Source organism: Oryzias latipes, chromosome 8 (genome assembly GCF_053564925.1).
Source record: "Oryzias latipes strain Hd-rR chromosome 8, Olatipes_Hd-rR_3.1".
Taxonomy (NCBI): Eukaryota; Metazoa; Chordata; class Actinopteri; order Beloniformes; family Adrianichthyidae; genus Oryzias; species Oryzias latipes.
Genome location: NC_136244.1, coordinates 21,484,213 through 21,497,160, shown reverse-complemented (window position 1 = coordinate 21,497,160; position 12,948 = coordinate 21,484,213). Strand labels below are relative to the sequence as shown.

General features: G+C 40.5%; 1 protein-coding gene across 5 annotated transcripts; it reads left to right on the top strand.

Moving 5' to 3' along the window:
- The first annotated feature begins 461 nt into the window (after positions 1-461).
- On the top strand, positions 462-12,928 carry ezh1 (enhancer of zeste 1 polycomb repressive complex 2 subunit). Of its 5 annotated transcripts, none has more exons than XM_078950807.1 (20): positions 462-770; positions 1,778-1,961; positions 2,075-2,200; positions 2,285-2,407; positions 3,411-3,528; positions 3,623-3,853; positions 4,205-4,307; positions 4,544-4,707; positions 4,828-4,919; positions 5,007-5,169; positions 6,786-6,970; positions 8,731-8,822; positions 8,966-8,994; positions 9,065-9,190; positions 10,112-10,290; positions 10,374-10,469; positions 11,179-11,260; positions 11,354-11,434; positions 11,511-11,595; positions 11,738-12,928. In XM_078950807.1, exons 1-20 carry the CDS (start codon positions 610-612, stop codon positions 11,796-11,798), a joined length of 2,481 nt encoding a protein of 826 aa, XP_078806933.1. In that variant the 5' UTR covers positions 462-609; the 3' UTR covers positions 11,799-12,928.
- The last annotated feature ends 20 nt before the right edge of the window (positions 12,929-12,948 follow it).

The window sequence follows — 12,948 nt, the reverse complement described above, 5'->3', positions numbered from 1 at the left end:
TGCATTAGTTTGGCTTCAAACATTAAAACCTTTACATGCTATGACAGGAGTCTTTTGTTGAAAATCAAATCATAAACATTTACAAATGAAATAGATCCAAGCACTGCAACAAAACGTTAGACCTGTTATTATTTTTGACTGTTGGAAATGTGATTTAATTAAACTATACCACGCCATTTTACTCGTAGAGTATATAAGGTATTTGAGACAATTTTAGAAAAAGAAAAATAAACAGGTCATTAAATATAATAAGATTGGGCTCCCCCTGCCGGAGAAATGTAAAACAGCAGCTAAATATTTAGACAGGTCCAAAGGAATGTTAGAAAACTGGAGGCTGGTTACCAATTAAGTCTTACCTGAAACTCTCACTTACAGATATTTGTATTCTGAAATGAAAGAAAGACTATTTATATTTGGTTAAAACAGTTTTTGCATTTTTTTTTTTTTGTTTTTTGATCGATTGTTATTTCTATTATAGCCACACAGCCCTATAAATTACACTTTGACCTTTTTTAATTGCTTAATTGTAGATACTGAAATAGATGCTGTATTTCCATTTTAGTTTTTCTATTTTTCACCTTGGTCAAAGAAGAGGGGTCATTCATTCAGATGGTACTTCAAGCAGTTGCATCAGTTCCTGTGCGTGTGCGTAATGGCTGTGCCGTTGCTGCTCCACGCTACTTTTTATTCCTAGGGCGCAGAATAGACATAAATCCCAGCTCCGCTTGGAAGCGCTCTGGTCGCAGTAAAGACGTCACCCTCGTGCTCGGGTTGGTTCAACCAAAGTGCGCAGCTATTTGTACGCTCCAACAACAACCTCCAGCACCATGCGTTTGGATAACGTGCTGCTTTCACGGAGATCCTCTCGCCTTCTGGACTCGATATTTTCGTCTAATCCATAGCACAAACGATTTTTTTTCCTTCTTTTTTTTTTTCTTCCCAACGCCGGGATTTGATCGCGTTGCACCAAAATCGGACGTGGATTTTAAAGGTGTGTGACTGCGACACTGGACGTGGGGATCTGGACGCACACACGCGCGTGTGCAGGAAAACCTTCATTGTAGAGGAGTCAGTGCGCAAGTCTTAAAAGTGTTCTGGGTTTAAATGGACACGGTAGTGCGCCACGGTGCTGTGGCTGCACCCTCAGGACGAAGCCCCGCTGCGTATCTGTGGTGGAAACGTGTTTACGCGTGAAAATCAGACCCACGGCGACAATTTCTGAGCTCCATTTTCATATGCTATTCATCTGTCACTGTGTTCAGCTTGTATCTTTGGGGAAAATGTTTGCAGGCGGTTATGAAACACTAAAAAACAGCGCTACGCACTTTTCTGCTCCGCCGAGGCACGCCCACTCTTTAGAAATGTGGGCTAAAAAACCACGGACTTCGTGCTTGCACGCATGCCTGGACTGTTGGCTTTTTTCCGCGTGTTTCACTATTATTATTTTACCCCAAGTATGGCTATAATCATGGGGTAACCTTGAGATTTTAAAGCACCCTTCAAAAGGGCTTTTTACCAGTAGATGGCAATTTTGTTTTGCGAACAGAGGGGGGCGCTGTTTTGCAAAAACCTGCAGCAGTGGCTTATGGGAAAGTGCAAGTGTTCTGTTTTTTTTAAAACCGCCTTCAGGCTTTGAAGATGGAGGAATATTTATAAAAATGAGCTAAAATGGAAAAATACATAAAAATATTTTTTATAAGAAGCTGGTAACAGTTTGCTTTAACACATTCTTTATGGCAGAATTGTGAGTTGACCTTTGACTCATTTGTTTTGCCAGAGTTTGTCCTGCAGTCATGGAGGAAACAGCACATCCTGCCCCTGGTACCAGTGTTGCCCCATCTCAGCCAAGGCCTCCGCCCTGCACTTTTGCCCCGTCCCGCAGCCTGCTGGAGTGGAGGCGGAGGGTCAAGTCAGAGTATATGCGCCTGCGCCAATTAAAACGCCTTAAAAAAGCAGACGAGGTCAAGGTAGATTTAGAGTTGTGTCAGCATCTTCCATTTGAATACTAATAAAGTACTTTGTCCCTGTTTCTCATTCACTCAAACCTGTGTTTGGATTTCTACTGTTTTTATAGACCCTGTTCTCATCCAACCGGGAGAAGATTGAGCAGCAGACTACTGTCCTTAACTCAGAGTGGTCCACGCTTAAGATTCAGTCCATCCCGCTGTCTGTGTCTAATGTAGCACTGGCTAATAAGAAGGTGATGATGTTTAGAAACTGCCCATATATGAGGAATATTGCTCTAGGTTCTCCAAAATGACTGTTTTTCTGGGTTTTCTTTCAGATGTGTTCGGTGGAGTTTGGTTTCCCAGGATTCAAAGCTCAAGCCATCGCCATGAGGCCACTGTCAACAGTGGCAGGGATCCCATTCATGTACTCCTGGTCTCCCCTGCAGCACAATTTCATGGTATGTGAGTGGTGCAATAACTGGGGAGCAGTTTCAGTCATTTTAACTTACCTTGATAACAATGACTCTCTGATTGGGGTCAAATAAGGATCAGCTTAAACACCCACTCCAACAAAAATTGTCTTTTGGGTGCTTTTAACACGTTCATGTGGCATTTTTCTGAGGGCCACCGCTAGGGATTTTGTGCCCCATGAAAATCATTTTTTACAGGGCCTCTAACACAGTGGCAAATATTTTTTGATGCTGTTTCACATGCAATTATACATTATGAAGACATTTTTCACTATCATTGTCATCTTTGGGACAAAATAACATGACAACTGACATGTAAAGAATGGGAAGAACTGAGCAGTCTCAATACAATATTGAAAATTTAAGTTTCAAACTTGAATGAAAAGAAATATATAACTAAAAGCAACTGAAAAATAATATTTGTTTGTAACAGCTGCTTCATTAGAGGAGAGATGACACCGGCCGCGCCATCAACAGACGCTGTTTCGTAGTGGAAATTATGTTACCAGAATCTCTATCACCACATGTCAATCATGCTCCGGTAGCCAATGGGCTCAAAGCCCCACCCCCATGTCAAATAAGGCTTAATAAAAAGAATTGAGGACTGAAAGCAAAGACAGAGAGAAGCGAAAAAACAAAAGTTGAAAACACAAAACAGCATCTATTATAAACAAACATTTATCATTTGGTAACAGTTTTAGGTTCATAGTGTAGGTGCTTTTCTTTTATATTAAAAGTATAAATTTACTTTTTTTATTTTCAATATCTCCTTTAAGTTTTATATATATATATATATATAGAGAGAGAGAGAGAGAGGATTTACAATCCAATTTTTCATTAACTTTTAGCTGATCCAGATTTGATTGAAACTTTATTTTACCAGGAAATCCCTTGAGATAAAATTTCTTTTTTGAGAGAAACCTGTACAAGAGGCATTGGCACACACTCACACACAGCTCTGAGCCTTGCGTCCTTTTTTGTGTTTCTGAAGGTAGAGGATGAGACGTTCCTCCATAACATCCCTTACATGGGCGATGAGGTACTGGAACAGGACGAGGCTTTCCTGGAGGAGCTCATTGATAACTATGATGGTGTCCATGGTGACAGAGGTTTGTGTTCCGAAACTGCTGTTTTCGTAAAATCTTAAAACGCGAAAGAGGTTGTTGTCAGTTTTTAGGTCATGACATGCTGATTGTGTCCTAGAGGGTGGTTTTATCAGTGACGAGGTCTTTAAAGAGCTGGTGGACGCCCTCAGCCAGTATTCTGACCATGAAGAAGACGAGGAGGAGGAAGGAGCCGCAGCAGCAGCAACAGCCGTGGACGTTACAGAGAAGAAAGATGACGAGAGGATGATGAGAAGGAGCTTAGTGGAAGGCTCAGAGGAGACGAAGTCTGGAGCGTTCATCAGAAGGAAAAGAAGAAGCATGACTGAGGGTGAGTTCTGCGTTGTACGGTATGAACAAGCCTCACACTGTTCATTTTAGGACACGACAACCACCACAAGGTCACCCTGCCACAGCGGCTCCTGAGCTGGCATTGTTGATTTAAAGGTGCCCTTGTTTTCACATGTGGATGCTGTGTTTGACAGAGTCTAGTTGGCTTTTATTACAGGACTGAATGACCTGTTGTTTCAGGACGTATGGGAACTTGGATACAAACAGCTGCTAGTTCTCAAGTACAGGGATTAGGGATTTAGAGATAGAAAATCCTACACTGTGTAAAAGTCTGATGTTAGTTCGAGTTCAGTTGATTTGCTTAACAGTCTTCGCTCTGTGTCTCCAAAAGTGAGAGATTTGTCTGGCAGCAAGAGGATCCCCAGCGATAAAATATTTACAGCCATCGCCTCGATGTTCCCCTACAAAGGCACAACAGAGGAGCTGAAGGAAAAGTAAGAAAAGTGTTTTCAGTTTCAGGGATGTTCGTGCACGAGGCCGGTCAGTCTTTTGCTGAGTCTTCACCATGGAGACATGAGCTGGCAGGAGGGAAAGGAAGAATAATGGCTCAGTCTCAGGCTCTCCAGCTCAAAATAATAGTTGCATCAGCATATGAAAGAGCTTACAAACCTTAAAAGTGACACTGAAGAATTAGTAGGACCGCTAAAGTTTTCCTGTGCACTCTCCACAGGTACAAGGACCTATTGGAGCCCTCCAGTCAAGTGAAACTGCCCCCCCTGTGCACCCCTAACTTAGATGGACCTTTTGCAAAGTCTGTTCAGAGAGAGCAGTCCTTACACTCCTTCCACACTCTCTTCTGCAGACGGTGTTTCAAATACGACTGTTTCCTCCACCGTAATGACTTTTCTTGTCTTTTCTAGTTTTTCTGATAAACATGTTATGATTGGAGTAGCCACAATTTTTTTTGATGTAATAGTTTTCCAGTTTATAATTGTCCTGCCTCTCTTGGTGAAGCTTTTCGTGCTACGCCTAACGTTTACAAGAGGAAAAGTAAGGAGATCCGCATGGAGACAGAGCCCTGTGGGGAGGAGTGCTTCCTGTTGCAGGTGTGTCTGCATAGTCAGTTCATGCATTCTGTGTTTAAGTAATGTTCCTTGTTTCGTGGCTTACAAGGTTCCTTCTTTTTGATGCAGAAAGGGGCTAAAGAGTTTGTGGATCAGAATATGCGAAGATCACAGAGGTCTCGGCGGCGGCGGAGGCAGCAACGTGCTACCAGTTCAAGTTGTCCTGGACCGTCTGCATCTGCGGAGGAGAGCAAAGAGGGCGACAGTGACCATGAAAGCACTTCCTCTTCAGGTAAAACTAGACTTAAAAAACATCCCTTCTTCTTAAGAAAGCATAAAATATCCTCTTTTTTCTTTTTCTTTTTTTTACAAAAATTGATGAAATTACCATTATAATGTATCTCTAGGTCAGAGGTCTGACACGTGAGGCTCAGGAGCCACATGCAACTCCTTTATCCCTACATTATGGCTCTTTTAGTGAAAAGGAAAAATGCTAAAGTACCAAATAAATAATGGGTTAATTTGGTTTTAGTTAATTGAGTATTAACTTTTAACATGTCAAGCAGTGTCTAAAAAACAGTGTCTAGTTGCTGTTCAGAGGCAAAGTTCTCAAAGTAAATAATTACTTTGAGAACGTCCTCAAATAATTACTTTGAGGACGAGCCAGAGATGAGCCTCTGGCTCATCTCTGGCTCGTCTCTGCTCTGTACCTGACCGAGTACCTCGTCTCTGCTCCTGCTCCTACACCTGGCTGTGGTTCCTGTCTCCGGCTCGACTCGCGCCTTTGACTGTCCCGATAACCACGGCTGGATGAAGCTCGTCTGCTGGACTTTTATATATGTAGTTGTAGATTTAGATAAGTTAATTCTTCTCTAAGATTTCTGGTAAATCGCCTGTCCGTCCTGGGGGAGGATCCCTCCTTCATGTGGGCACCCCTGAGGTTTCTTCGTTTTTTCCGGAATCCGTTTTTTTTGGGAGTTTTTCCTTACCGCGAAGGGGGGTCTAAGGGCAGGGATGCCAGTATAGCTTAGTCAGTTTGTTAGTTCATTTTAGTATTTTTCTATTGAACTCTTTGTATTCGTGATCCTTTTGATTTCATGTTTTACTTCGAAGCCCATCGAGACGACTGTTGTTGTGATTTTGGGCTATACAAATAAAATTGAATTGAAATTGAATTGAATTGAATTAATTGCATTAATATGCAAAAGTAAAAAAAAAAAACTAAAATTATTTTATTTAGAAAAAAAGACTGTTATATTACAATTATTGTAACATTTAAAAGCCTCATGTTATAAATAAAGTGACCAGATAGACACAAAAACATAAATAAAGTGTATTTTTCTGGGTTTTGGTACACGAAAAGCTGAACCAAAGGGGTCTTTTAGTGTGAAAGCTTGCAGATTCCAGGTCTAAGTCATGAAGCAAATTTACAATTTAACTTAACATCACTGCTCCCAAGGAATATTTAGCCTGCTGCCCTGATTATTTACCTGCAACCATCTTTTGCCAAGTAAAATTTTACTATAATTTAATCTCTGCAATAAAAAATATGTGTTTATTTTTTAAATTTCTTTAAAAAGCATCTAACATTTTGACTTAAATAATCTAATCTGATGGCTCTTTTGTCTCCCATATATTCTCAGTGCAGCTCTTAAATTTCTTTCATTGCTTCACAAATACTCACCTTCAGCTTGGAAGTAGCTTGTGTTTGTTCAGCCAGTGACTCCGTAAACGCTCACACTAGTGAATATCCCCAAGCTTTAGGTCAAAACACCTAGAAATAGGTGTGTGTGGTGTTTAATATAACTGTGTATTAAAACTCAGCAAGTGTTCACCTGGAAAACACAACAGAAAGTCGTCAGTTCAGTCAGCACTTGGTCATCAAACCTCTGTGTCTGTGTGAGACAGAAGGGAATTCCCGCAGCCAGACTCCCACCAAGCAGCGTCCAGGGGATGACTGTGCAGACCAGCAGGCTTGCTGCGTGGTTCCATGGAGCGGAGCCGAGGAATCTCTGTTCCGCGTGCTGCACGGCACATACTTCAACAACTTTTGCTCCATCGCTCGCCTTATTGGTACCAAAACCTGCAAGCAGGTGAACTTACTACACAACATACTGTGGTCAACATCTGTGGCATTTCTTCTCCAGAGGTCGATTTAAAGACCCACTCCGATCAAAATCTGGATTTTTGACATGTTCTTGTGGCATTTTGAAGAAAATTAAGCTCAAAACTGCATTTTTTGAGTATTTCTTTATTTAAATTGTGAATCAAGAGCAGAAAGAAAAATGCAGTTTAAAAATTATTGATTTTGTTATGCAGAAAATGCACTGGGGGGGGGGGGGGACAACAGGCTCCCTGCTTCGTTCCATTCTGATGCATCCACTCGTAGACACATAGATCCATGTACCTTTTTATTTCCTCATCCGAGCTGGAATCTGGCTCAAACTGTACAGCTGGATAGCTCCAATGTCACTTGCCATTATTGCAAGCTAAGCTAGCAGGAGAGCGTGTAAACAGAGAGCTCTCACCATCGGGGAGGGGAAGGGGGGCGAGGTTGCTCCGCACCAACTTAGAGGCAAATTTTTAATGAACTACTGCTGCTCTGCAGAAACTATATCCTAGAAAATATTTTTTTGGGGGGAGGGGGGCTAAAAAAGAAAAAACGTTTTAATTATTGATAAAAAATCACAAGAACGCTTCTAAAATAGCTGAAAAGGTGATCAGATTGGGTCTTTAATCTTCGTTTAATGTTTTTCCTTTTAGTTGTGCACTATATTTGCTGCATGAAGCCCCTGACTGGAGTTTTTCCTTTTTCAAAACCTATTTCGGTCCTTAAAAAGGATAAAATGAAGGAAAAGCAGATTGTTTTGAAAACTCATGGAACTAAAATCAATGTAAATATCAAAAGTAACAGGTGATCAAGTAAATGTTGACACAAAGTAAAAACAATCATATTTGTGAGTAATGATGTTTTGAAGAAAATTGTTTGCAATAATCCCCCCCCCCCCCACACACACACACACACACACACACATCTGGGTTTTGCTAGCTGCAAGATATCTTGTTTAGTGTAAATCTATGAATTTTCTCAACATGATGCATCGCTGTTTTGAAACAAATCACAAAACAGACTTTAGAGCTGATTCCTGTGGCATCTGCGTCAGTGCGAGCGCAAGAACGCATGCAACTTGAGCCTGCGGTTTTTATGGCGTGAATAATGGCGCTGACTAAAGAGAAAATGGCATGTGGCACTATAAACAGAGATGTTTACCAGATGTGACGTTTCTCTGCCCTTCCCATGATGCAAGTTTTTAGAAATGCCACAGTAGTGCCAATTTGGTTGTGTGCAAGGAGGCAGATTCAGAGCAACATTAAAATCTTTAAATGATTTTTTAAAGAATTTCACATTATTTGTAATGGAAATATGAAAGAAAAAAACTATACTTTTTAGTTCCGATCGAGTCCAGTTATCTTGAACCAACCATTCTCCAGAATCGTACCCTAGTGGCCTCTCTTGGCTCACGGGCAGACAGTCTGCGCATAGAGTCTGCTTGTATGCAAAGAGCCAGCTGCAGCATTACGAATGTCTGTATCTTAGGGCCAAATGTGAGACTTGGCAGGGAAGGTTTGTAGTTTGTGTGTTTGTACAGATGTGTTTGTGTGCTCTGGAATTTTTTTTTTAAAGATGAAGCGGGGGCAGGATGTTCCGGGTCATGCACTTGTTCTTTTTCTGCTTGCACAATATTGCACAACATACAGTGACTTTAAATGTAGGCATTTGTGTTGGCCGACTCCTGTGTGAGTGTGTGTACAAGGACTCATGCAAGATGACTTGTTTTTCTTGTTTTTGCAGGTATATGAGTTTGCGGTAAAAGAGGTTCTTATCCATCGTGTTCCTTTTGAAGATGGTGGCATTTTGCCCCAAAAGAAAAAAAGGAAACACAGGTTAGATGATGTTCCTGACCTTTTGTAGATTTAACTTCAAAATAAAAGCTTTCATTGCTAAATAACACTAAATGTCGCATGTTTATTTAGCAGTTGGCAGCCTTTCACTCCAGAGTAACACAATTAAATGCTTGATATTGTAGGTTATGGGCAAAGATCCAGCTAAAGAAAGGTATGTTTCGTTTAGAATATAGCATGACTTGTGCTACATGTGGCTAAATCTGAAGACTTTTCTGTTTCAGATAACTCATCCAATCAAGTGTACAACTATCAGCCATGTGACCACCCCGACCACCCATGTGACAACTCCTGTCCTTGTGTGATGACCCAAAACTTTTGTGAGAAATTCTGCCAGTGTGAGAATGAATGTAAGTGTCATCAGTCAGAAATGGCTTTTTCTTTTTTTCATCAAAATCGCATCAAGCTGCTATTTTTTTCAATGAAATTGCGACATTTTCCACTGGAAAGCAGTTTTTATACTGATTTTGCTTCTGGTGGGGAGGAATAGGGGTTGTCTGTTTAATATATTAAAGCTGACATGTTTACAGTGAGATTTTCTCTTACTGAACTTTTGCTCAAATGGCCACATGAAGGAAGATGTTCTTTTTGGGCATTCAACATAGAGAAGTAAACATTTTTCCTTTGGTTTGGCCTCATTGCTAGACTTGTTGTGGTCCACTTACCTCCCCCCCTCCTTGTTGCACCGCCTTTTCCCGTAGCAGAGGAGGGCCAGTGCCAAACAGGAAGCAGCCCCCCGTCCAACATGTGTGTGCTCCAACTCCAAAGACTTGGAGGGAAATCAAAGGGATGTGACGGGCGCTCAGGCTGATATACAGCATAATGAGCATGACTCAAATGGCTCCAGTTCAATAAAGCTTGATGATGCAGACACACAAAAGCCGCAGAAAAAAGGGAAAAGAATATAAAAGGCGCTGTGGAATGACAGAAAAAACTGTCTGGACCACTTGTGGAAAATTTCCCCAAGGAGGGGCTTCTGGAAAGGCATTCTGGTTGTTTTTGTCTGCTCTTTTCATTCTCCATCCCAAAGAGAGTAATGTTACATTCCAAACAAAAATATTTCGTTGTATCTTTCAGCAGATGCTTTTCAGCAGTGAACCTTTAAGAATGAATAAAGACGAATGCTTTTGCTGCAACTGGATTTTGAGTCAAACATATCTTTTTATTGTGCTCTGGACAGACAAATCATCTCACAATTTTTTACAATGCTGCATAAAAGTTTCTGTTTGCAATTTTCCTGTCAAAGTCCTCATCGTTTTAATGTTTTCCAGGCCAGAACCGCTTCCCAGGCTGCAGATGTAAGACCCAGTGTAACACCAAGCAGTGTCCCTGCTACTTGGCTGTGAGGGAATGCGACCCAGATCTGTGCATGACTTGTGGTGCTGCAGACCACTGGGACAGCAAAGTGGTGACTTGCAAGAACTGCAGCATTCAAAGAGGCCTAAAAAAGGTACACTGGAGGTTTTAACTCTTTCTATGAACAGTGGAGGGGAGTTGAAATTGGCTGTAATCCTCATTAAACTTCTCTTTTAGCATCTTCTGCTAGCTCCATCGGACGTTGCCGGGTGGGGCACATTCATCAAAGAGCCTGTCCAAAAGAATGAGTTTATCTCAGAATACTGCGGAGAGGTAAGCCCATGCAGTCGATTCCAATTTTATTCTTAAAAGTCCCGCTCCGATCATCTTTTGAGAAAATTAAACACATTCCCAGCGATCTTTTAATTATAATAATGCTGTTTTCAGTCAAAATTACAACAAAAAAACTGTCATTTTTGAGGATATAGTATCTGCAGAGGGACAGGAGCTTATTAGAAATTGGAAATGCCTCTCTGAATTGTGGGCAGGACCCGTTCCCGTTCCTGAGACCTCAGAGCAAGGAGCTTGTGGCCCGCCCAGCGTATTTTCAATGTCACAATTACACTCTTTTTCAAACTGCTTTTTTTCTTTTTCATTTGTTCCTGGTTCACAACAATTTGAATGAAGAAAAACTCCGAAATGCATTTCTCAGCTTAATTTTCTTAATATATGTCCTCCATCATCAGAAAAATACCACAATAAAATGTTAAAGAGTTTATATCGAGCTTTTCATAAGCCTTTCAGAGTAAACTATATCCATGTATATGATACTTTGGCACACAACATTTTTTAATTATAATGAACATTATAATACTCTTAAAAGCTCAAAGCAGTTAATTTTGTATGATTTAGGCCCTATAAAAACAGGATTTTCATTGGAGTGGGTCTTTAATAGTTTGAAAAGTTGTATTCAAATAAAAATGTCGTGACATATTCTGAAGCTTTCGAAAGGGTTAACGTTTTCATACTTGTCTGCAATCAGCTGATCTCTCAGGATGAAGCGGATCGGCGTGGAAGGATCTATGACAAGTACATGTCCAGCTTCCTTTTCAATTTAAACAATGGCAAGTTTGCACTTCTTTTGCCTCACTGTCATTAGTCATACAAACCAATAGACTGTGGGGGAAAAAATCTTTAATTCACTCTGTATCTCTTAGACTTTGTAGTGGATGCCACACGAAAGGGGAACAAAATTCGCTTTGCAAATCACTCAGTTAATCCCAACTGCTATGCTAAAGGTATGACTTTTTTTTTTGCTGTCAAAAATAGTGTTGAGAAAGCCTCTGCTGGTTAACATGCCCTTCATTATTGCAGTGGTGATGGTGAATGGAGATCACCGCATTGGGATCTTTGCAAAACGAGCTATCTTGCAAGGAGAGGAACTCTTCTTTGACTACAGGTAGAGTCACGGGGCCTTTTCGTGACTCTCCATCTTAATAAAAGTAAAATTAAAAGAAGCCATGCTGCAAAGCATTGCTACTTAATAACTGGCTTTTCAAATTATGTGTACTAACGTATGTTCATGGTTTTTCTTCCTACAGATACAGCCAAGCTGATGCCCTCAAGTATGTTGGAATAGAGAGGGAGGTAGACATGACTTAGCGGCCTCCATAACCCCTGTTTGTGATTTCAGCCTCCCAACTCGGGCTTTTAATCACAACGGTCTCTGCTCTTTTCTCCGCAATTTTTCAAAAAAGAAAATTGCTGTTTGCAGGTGCTTCTGCTCAGCAAATACCACACCGTCTCCATCATCTTTATCTGCCCGAACCTGCAAGATTCCCATCATACATACTCAAAAGTATTTAACTGGAAATATTATGAATTAGTCCTGCTTACTGCACTTAAGAATTTTCCATTCTTTTAAAGAGAAGATGCTACATTATCCATTAAACCAAATATTGCTCACTATAAATTTGTTACTGTACTAATCAACTGGTTTTTGTTACACATCTCAGCACAGTATGCAAGCTCTACAGCCGAATATCCGTAAAATGCATGAGCTGCCTTTTTACAAACCTTTCATTAAACTCTTAGCTGCTGCTAGCTGCAGTCAGATGCTGTTTCTGTGCAGTCAATATTGTATTCGGTGAGGTTACGCTTCGACTGTTTGACCGCATGATGTGTTATTCTGCTAAGCATTTCAGCAGTTTGCTTCACCACCACATCGTTGTGGTTTAAAAATAAGCTATTTTGTGTCTGTTTCGTTGTGCTGCAAAAGTTAAAAAGACTAAACATAAAGGCAACCTGGCAAGAAACCGACTGACTGAATGTAATGTGTAGATGACTGAATAGATCTCAACCCCTTTTTTTTTTTGGTTGTTGTCCAATTATAGGTACTTAAAACGATGTGCATTAGTGAAATAACTAATATGTTTACATGCTCAACCCTGTTTGGCAAAAAAAAAAAAAAAGATCCAATGTAAATGTCTTCCTTTGAAATGCACAAAAGTGCCAAATCATTCCTCCCACAAAAAGCACTATAAAATGTGTAATGTGTTGCATCATTTTTTGACTTTAACAAAAATGGATTGTTTTGGCCATAAATCCCCCCCCCCCCCCCCCCCAATATGGGACTGTAAAATGTCATTCATTTAGATTTCTTCAAACTTCTTAATGTTTTAAAACATCTAAGCCAAATTTCATTTAGGTCATACTCAGGCGTGCTGAAGAAAATGGAGTTTCATGTTGTGTACAGTGAATGCCTAGAAAAATTAAACTAACTTTTTACCAAACTAATGTTGTCTGTGTCTTT